The sequence below is a fragment of the Colias philodice genome, chromosome 16 (genome assembly GCF_061535455.1).
Source record: "Colias philodice isolate Cphi_HAF_F1 chromosome 16, ilColPhil1 Martin Lab GWU primary, whole genome shotgun sequence".
NCBI classification, from domain to species: domain Eukaryota; kingdom Metazoa; phylum Arthropoda; class Insecta; order Lepidoptera; family Pieridae; genus Colias; species Colias philodice.
Genome location: NC_143101.1, coordinates 5,912,319 through 5,921,583, shown reverse-complemented (window position 1 = coordinate 5,921,583; position 9,265 = coordinate 5,912,319). Strand labels below are relative to the sequence as shown.

General features: G+C 33.6%; 1 protein-coding gene across 1 annotated transcript; it reads right to left on the bottom strand.

Moving 5' to 3' along the window:
- Window positions 1-5,016: 5,016 nt before the first annotated feature.
- LOC149481683 (uncharacterized) lies at window positions 5,017-6,073 on the bottom strand (the record flags this gene model as incomplete). Its single annotated transcript, XM_089705280.1, has 2 exons — window positions 5,017-5,641; window positions 5,891-6,073. Coding segments are annotated over 2 exons (339 nt in total), but the record flags the coding sequence as incomplete, so codon positions are not given.
- Between the last annotated feature and the right edge of the window lie 3,192 nt (window positions 6,074-9,265).

Below are 9,265 nucleotides of genomic sequence, written 5' to 3'. Positions count from 1 at the left end.
ATTGAGATAATATTATGTACTACGTAGTACATATTATCTCTATGAATTTTCTGGATTTTCCAAGCAGAAGTAACCAACCTTATCATATTTACACAAACAATTTAACTCAAAAAAGTACCGACAGAGATTTGATTTAAATTAGGGATGTAACGATACCGATACCGATACCGATATATCGGCCGATATAATCGGCAAGCCGATATATCGGTATCGCCGATAATAAAACAACCGATACCGATATCAAACAATTCAAAAAACCGCGCCCAATGAACGATGCGGGAGGCCGCCCGCGCGTGCGCACTTTGTTTTCTGAAAAAACTCTACACTTAACTTTTATTAGGTACTGATTGTATGTGTATTACTTAAAGTTTAACTGACTTTGTAAAATAATAATACTAAAATAAATGGTTTTGTTGTTTTTTGATTTGGCATTTTTATTTAAAAGAATACGATTAACAGTTGAGTCTCTGTTAAATGTTGGTAACTTTTTATGCATAATTCACTATTTATTTTTCTACCAAGCCATCGATATCGGTATCGGTATCGGTATCGCCGATACATTACTACAAATATCGGTATCGGTATCGTATCGGCAAAATCATGTATCGTTACATCCCTAATTTAAATAGAAAACGTTATCAGATAATAATAATTATTATTAGCAGAATTCAATTTGTAGGTACCCCACGTAGGTAGTAACGTACCAAATTTGTTTTTATCAAGTCTAATTATTATCTGTTTAAGTTAACAGGCAAATGCATATTTGATTGGAAAATGCGCAACACTAAATATTTTTTATAGATAAGGAGTAGGTATATTATTTAAAAACAAGACAAAATCACATTTAGATAGAATTTATTTACTTAACTCTGGTACACAGTAACAAACTTACTTAATCTGTGACAGTACGAACTACATACTATATACGTATTAAATTGATACATTTAACTTGGGGGCATTGATTTGATTAAGTTCAATGACATTAAATTTGAGAAAATATTAAACATTTTAACATTTATTTTTCTAGAATCTTGAATATCTCAATTTTATAACTTGGTTCTGAAGCCTTTCTCTGTATAATAGCATCAGCAGTTCATTGTTTAAATAAATCATTTATCGATCAAAATTACTGTGGCAAGTTGACATACGGATATGACGAGGCGTAAGGAATAAGGAAGTGTGAGGATTCCTTCCTAACCATTTGCTTACCTAGTATTTAAAATTTAAATTATTATAATATTACAAGGTCCCTAATCCCTATGTGGGAGGCTAAATGATAGGGAAAGTGTTAAGTGCTTCATAGATAAGAATCTAAGCACGCAGTAAATAAGAAAAACAAGTAAACAATTATTAACACCTTGCGCATTGCATCATATATTTGTCTCTATTTACGTATAATGTAAAGTACTTTAATTGTTTTATTACGAATCATATTGTCCGTAATCAATCTCCTTTGTATTTCACACAATAATACATAGGTAAATAAATTAGAGTTGGTAAGTACTCGTATATCCTTTCGTAGTAACGTAAGTAGGTACATTAAAAACTAACCAATCAATAAACTTAGTGGCCTCGATTTATAACACCGAAGGGGAAAATCCGAATCGATAATGTAGTTTTATACCCTACCCTAGGCAAGGACGAAGTGCAATGACTTCTCAGACAAAGTAAAATAGATAAACAAATATATGTTTTGTATACAAAGCAAAACACATTATGTACCTACTAGATTATTGAGGAACTTGCTATTACAAAAAATATAGTCGGTATGTACATAATATTGTACTTTGTACCTTCGTAACATTATTTTATAGGTTGGCATCCTATGGTTGGCATGGTTGTTGCATGGAAATACATATTATGTTTTATGCTTCGAACTATATTATACTATTATAAGTTTGATACAAATGGAAAAGTAATATTTAATTCAATTTAATGTAAGTTACATCAAATTCTGTATTTATTTACATTACTGCACTCATAACAAAAAGAAGATAAAGTTTATAACTCATTTATAACTAGCCATTTAATAAAATAGGTAAGTAATGCTCAAAACTGGTAATTCTAATAATATCTACATAATACAACACAATTTTTTTCAGTTTTTATCATAATTCAACTTGTAGGAAGGTAGGTACGTTTACATTGTAAAAAATAAAGTGCAAAATTAAATGTAAATACACGTGTCTTTAATGTTATGTACTTTTGCATATTTACTATCTACTACAATCAATATATTACTTGCTACCTATAATATTAGTTTGAACTTGTTTTCTTATAAAAGAGATTTAGGAACCACATAAAATTATGAAAAGAATTCGTAAAACATAGTGATGTTTATATAGTACTAGCTTTCCGCCCGCGGCTTCGCCCGCGTTTTCAAAGAAAAACCCTTTCCCGTAGGATTTCCGGGATAAAACCTATCCTATGTCCTTTCTAGGGTATCAAAATATCTCTATAGGTACCAAATTTCATGCAAATTGGTTCAGTAGTTAAGGCGTGATTGAGTAACAGACAGACAGACAGAGTTACTTTCGCATTTATAATATTAGTATGGATTTATTTCTTGTAATTTAGAAATGATTTTTGAATTCAAATGTCAACGAACTTTTTGATTTTTAATTTCTTATGCGTTCCGGTTTACTCGCGAGTCACGCTGTTTTCCTTCACCGATTGGTGTAAAAGTTGTGGACAAGATAAATTGAAAAATAATTTGGAAAATCCAAAAGTGCACGCCTCATAATTTTTTTTTAATAAATATTTATTAATTATTATTTTTGTTTATTTAATAAAAATTAAACCACATCGAATCAGACCCTGAAAAATGAAAGGGTTCTATTCCTGAGCATACTCAAGCGTAAGAGAAAAAAAAAGACTCGATTAGTAAAGTATTTCGGTCGCTATCGTGTTAACAAGAAAAAGGATCCGCACATACAGACACACGGACGTCCAAGACAGAACTTTTTTAAACTGTTTTTTAACTAGTTTAAATAACAAAAATGACATCAAAAATATCATGAACGTTAAAAATAGTGTTTTTTCTTAATATGTGTGTGTATGTATTATCTTACAAGTGCAATGTATGATACATAAAGACATTTTAAGTTTGAAAAATCAGATGTTTTGCGCGAAGTGACAGTAGTACCCACCTCAACGCTTCGCTTATGAGGCGTGCAATTCGCTCTTTTATTCAGTTTTGAACCCATTTATAGTTACGTGTACGATTGAATTTAAGCCCATAACCGCTAATTAGTTTATTCTATGAACGTTAACGCCACAGATAGAACCTACTTACTTAATATAAAATTAATATAAATAAAAAAACTGATACCTTATAATATTTACCACTATGTTTTGTGCGTGGATATGACATACAAACAAAGTTAGTTTGAATAATGTATTAATATCAGAATGCTATTTTTAACTTGGCTATTTACTTGATCTAAGATCTCCGTCATATTTACAAAATACCTCATGTATAATAGCTTCGCTCATATCAGAGTAGACTAGCTGCGCTCCGCGGTTTCACCCGCTTCTGTTGGTCTTAGCGTGATGATATAATAGCCTATACAACTCATATATACTATACTAACATAATACTTCCTCGATAAATGGGCTATCCTACACCGAAAAAATTTTTCAAATCGGACCAGCAGTTTTTGAGATTAGCGCGTTCAAACAAACAAACTCTTCAGCTTTATAATATTAGTATAGATATAAGTATATGTACAATTGTACAATTTTCAAGTAGGCACTACCTAGAAACCACCGAAAATACCATGTAAATTTTCATCCCATATTTTTAAAGTTTTGAGGGAGAGTTTCGAAAATACTAATAACAAAAATGTATGTTTACTAATTTTCGGGTGTCTATTTTCAAATTCGTTTTAAGTTCCATACAATGTACTCCCCTAACTCCCTAGAATTGCTGGAAACCTTCATACCAAAATATCAACTTTCTACTTTCAGTAGTCTCGGCTGTCCGTCAGTCAGACAGACAGTCAGTCACTCCGTAACGGAAGCACAGAATAATGACTAGTAACTATACGGAAGTTAAGTTTTATATAGGTACCTATACTATGCATATTGCTTTACTTTTTGCAGACTTAGTACTTGAAAATTACATGTGTAGTGTACAATTACGTTTCCTCGTTTTAATTTTATGATTAAAATTTACAAACAAAAACATTGTTCCGTTCTGATAAACAAGCACATTTGAAATATGTAATTAATAACGGATTCTGAAATACCATTTTTTTTTTTGCAAACCCAAGTTTTGTCAATGTTTTGTGTGTTGTGTTTGTGTTTTGTTTTTTAATGTGCAATAAGTTGCACATTAAAAAAAATGTTTATATAATTGTCGGTAAAATTTTTCACTTCGTGGAGCCCTTCATATAAATATACTTAACAAGATCGCGCCATAAAAGTTTAGAAAATTTTAATACTTTGTTTATTATAATAATTTTTTCAAGTTAACAAAAAACTAGAAATTTCTAGTTTTTTGTTCAAGTTACTTAACCGAAATGTTAATAATTTCGGAGTTATTAACAATAAACGAAATACCTTTTTTTTGCAACTTAATTTGTTTATAACTTTTGCAATTTTTTGTGTGCTAATTACACATTTCCGATACATTTTTCTAGACGTCATTCCGAATCAAATGAGCTATCGCACGTATTTTTAAGAGACTTAATCTCTATTTTACGCCATTTTCAACTTATCAATTAGACTATAAACAATGAATGTGTGTTTATGGAAAAATTTGTTAAAATTTGATTAATTTCCATTCATCTATTTGATTAATTGCAGAGGTTGTGAAGTTGTGGCCTCCCGTTGCGTCGTCGGACAGAACTTGCACAAAGGACTATAATTTGGGAAACCTAACAAGAAAGCCACTAAGGATTATATTGTAATTTGTAAGTTCTCATTATTGCAATATTGTATTTTAAGCCATATATTGCTTGTATGTGAGAAATTAATTTATGATATAGGTGGTGGCACCAATTATCGGCCATGTCAACTTTTTTTGAACTTTGACTGGGTGTAATTTTTACATTAATGGCTTTTTCTTTCTTACAGTGCCTTTTTTGGGTAGATAGATATTGAAACTCCATTACAACATTTGCAAAATTACGAATCTATTGTTATTTTATTAAATATAGAATTTTTATTTCGACATTGCCGATTTCCCTCAATATCGGCCACTAACACCAAGCTAACACCCTAATATCTGCCGTCTTTGGCCCTAATATCGGCATACCTTTTCTAAGGTGAAGTTAGATCAATAAAACTTAAAACTGGTTACATTTTTTATTATCAATTGAGATACACATCATTATTTTAACTCACCTATCATGATCGTCTTTTCGTATTCGTCGTTCAGTATTCTTATAAGACAAATAAAGATACGGGGTTAAATGAGACTTGTGTCAATCAACTAGAAAAAGAATTGGCTTGGAAATGCTATAAGAAATCACCCAATCATTTAACCAACATATTCATAGAATACTACTTCACTTCTCATCCACCCACTATTTGATAAACGAAGAAACCAGGAGGATGGTGTGCTAATAAAGATTACTTTTGGTGGTCTACGGATGTAGGGAAAACAACCATAAAGATTCTCCTGCTGCAGATATGACTAGCAAAACATTTATTGTTACTTTTCCACTGCCCTTAGCAACTTCATAAATGTTCTTCCATCCCTTAGGCCCTATTACTTTCCCTGTCTTCGAAAAAATACTAAAGCTCGTCTCATCCCCATTAATATTCTCCGTGGGTCTTGTTATTACAATATGTCTTCCGTGTCCGATTGATTTTATATTATGTTCTTGTAAGTCATTTAACCACTTTCTTCTGTAACTACAGCCCTGGCCAGCTTCTTTCATTTTAAAAACAAGGAATACCACTTTTTCCCTGGTTTTCCATTTTTAAACCGATTGGGTCTTTTATCTTCTTTTATAATATTTTTAACGCTATTTATCACATTGCTACGTGAACTAGGAAAACCGCAGATAGGTAAACCGTAGATCCGTATCAACCATTGAACAATTTCTTCTTCTTCATTTCGGTTTAAGAGTTAAGACGGTATCTCTACCAACTGTGCAATCTGTGTCTATTTTAACATGAAGTTTATCTTGTAAAGTGGTCCTCGGGATGTCGTATTGTCGAGATGCTTCTCTAATGCTCATATTTAGATTTTTGACGGCATTCACTGTCTCTATAATTTTACTATGGTCAACAAAAAGGACAAACAAAAAGGTCAACAAAAAGGAAAACGTTTGCAATAGCCAACGTTTTACTTTTAGTTGATCTTTTGCTAGTTTAGATTGTGCCGGCATGATTTTGACATAGCTATTAACAAAAATTAATGTATCACCTCCCTGTTTAGTGTAAAGTCCGACGGTAGTAGAAAAGAATTCGCATCGATTCGCTTTATATCGGCCGTAGCTAACAAAAATCGTTTTTAGGCGGCCGACTTTAGGATCCAGTGATCAAACGGAGCTGTTGTTTCATTTCTAATCTTATTAATATCACTGCTAACATATAAAATAGCTAAACATGTGATTTGAAGTTTTCGTGCATTACCCCAATATCGACCACCCGGCCGATATTGAGATTTATCAGCAAATACAGATCCCCAATCTCGGCCCCGCAATTATTTCATTAAAAAGACAAATAAATGTAAAAACACACTGTTTTATCGATAATTTGACTGTTTTTCTTTAAGAACACATACAATTAAATACTATAGGTTTGTTTAATTCCATTAAAATACTTATCCACGTAAAGCGTCAACTCAGGGATTTGACTACGCAATGCCGCCAAACTACGCACGTTTGTACCTGCACGTGTTCTATGGCCAACTGAATTTTCTACAGTTGAGGTACCCACACCGAAATTTGGGAGGTTTTGCTTATGTATATAGAGTCTCTTTTTGCATTAAAACTTTTATGATTAAAGATCAATATTTATAGTTATATTCCATTTTCTCGAAAAGGCCGATATTAGGAGCAGGCCGATAATAGGAGACTCCACCTTACCTATTGTTTGCCTATTGTAGAATTTAAAAACAAGTAATAATTAGTTTTTAAGAATCTTCTTTTGTCAAATAATTTAATTATTGTCTTCAAATTAATAGCATAGGACATAGGTAATCAAATCCTTGTAAGTAACATTCATACTTATATCGAAAAATCAAGATAGAAAATAATATTTTAGTACAAAAGTCTAGATAATTATGTTTCCTCCTGTTCTATACCTATTATTTTCTTTTGAGGCTGAGATTATTTTTTTTGTACACAGTAACAGATATTGTTTTTTCTATAACGTTGTCTTAGATACGTAAAGAAGAAGTGATTGCCATCCCAGCATGGGCAAAACACCGTGATTCTCAATACTTCCCTGAGCCAGAAAAGATTTTCCGACGATAATAAAGACCTGATCATCTGTCTGTCTCTCTGTCTCATCTTGTGTATGTCTTCATAAATTATGGTTAACATTAGGTGAAATTCATGTAGGAAAAGCACACGATACAGTTTATGACTAATGTAGTGTTGTTGAAATAATATTGTTGTTGTTGTTTCAAAAGATATGAAATGTGTTATTCTATATTTTTTTGCAAAGATAATTATTACCTATATGTATTATATATGTGTATGATAAGAATCTATAGGTGCTTATATTTTTAATATTATAGAGCTGAAGAGTTTGTTTGTTCGTTTGTTTGAACGCGCTAATCTCAATAACTACTGGTCCGATTTGAAAAATTCTTTCGGTGTTAAATAGCCCATTTATCGAGGAATATTATAGGCTATATAATATCATCACCCTAAGACCAACAGGAGCGGAGCTATACGGGTGAAACCGTAAAGTACAGCTAGTAGCTTATAAGTTTTACAATATCTACATTAATTCTGAATGCTTAATAAATTAAATGAACTGTAAATACATAATTCGTGGCCGTGTGTCGTTGGTATTTGGATCAGATCGTTTCTCTCTTCTTCATCAAAAAGGCTCTAGGAAGAGGTGCACAAACTACCGAGGAATAGCGCTACTCCCAACTGCCTATCCTACGTGTTGCTCAAGAGGTTGGAACCTTACGCTGAGGCCATAATAGGCGATTACCAGTGTGGGTTCAGATGCAACCGTAGTACAGTCGATCAACTCTTCCTCCTCAAACAACTCATGGAGAAAAGGTGGGAATATGCACAAGACATTCATATGCTGTTTGTCGACTTCGCTAAAGCGTATGATAGCGTGGACCGCAGCTCTGCTTTCACAATCCTCAATAATTTCAAAATACCTGCGAAACTGATCAGGATGATACAAGTCGCCACCAAAGAGAGCAGGGCTATGGTAAAAGTAGGCTCGGAAGTCACCAACTCATTTGAGGTGCTCTGCACTGGTCTTAAGCAAGGAGATGCGCTTGTCACCCATGCTGTTCAATTTAGCACTTGAACACGTTATCAGACACATTATTACACTCGATGGTGGAGTGCAATTGAATGGACAGCATAAGGTGATAGGGTACGCCGACGATCTTGCGTTACTAGGAGGTAGAAAAGAAGAGATTGTGTGTGCCGCATTGACTCTGGAGAGGGAAGCAAATAAAGTAGGCTTACGTATCAATCACGGCAAAAGCGAATATATGCATATGCGCCGATACAAAAACAGCAGAATACCCAGGATCGATCTTGTAGCAGGAGCCACTACCTATAAAGGTGTGGACAAATTGAAATACTTGGGATGCACTGTGACCGATACGTACACTAGGGAAGAAGAAATCGAAATAAGAAGAAGTGTCAGTACACAAAAAGAAGAAGACAAGCTCCTAGTTACTAAAAGAAAGATCCTAAGAAAGATGGGGGGTTTGGAGGAGGAGGAAAAACCTAGAACTTCAAGACCTAATGGCCAAGCCAAACATCATTGGTGAGATTAAAGCCCAAAGACTCCGATGGCTCGGCCATGTGGAAAGAATGGGGGAAGATCGAGCAGCGAAACGAGCGTACCTGGGACAGCCATCTGGACGCCGTCCGGTTGGACGTCCCAGGTACCACTGGAAAGATGAAATTTCCAAAGACCTGCGCACCCTCCAGATTGAAAACTGGCAAGAGATGGCGCAGGATAGAGTCAAATGGAGCACTTATTGTCGGAGGCCAAGACTCACTTTGGGTCCCTGCGCCACTCTAGTAAGTAAGTAAATACATAATTAATATGTGCCTACCTAACTATAATGTAGGCATAAGGCATGTTATACATATTA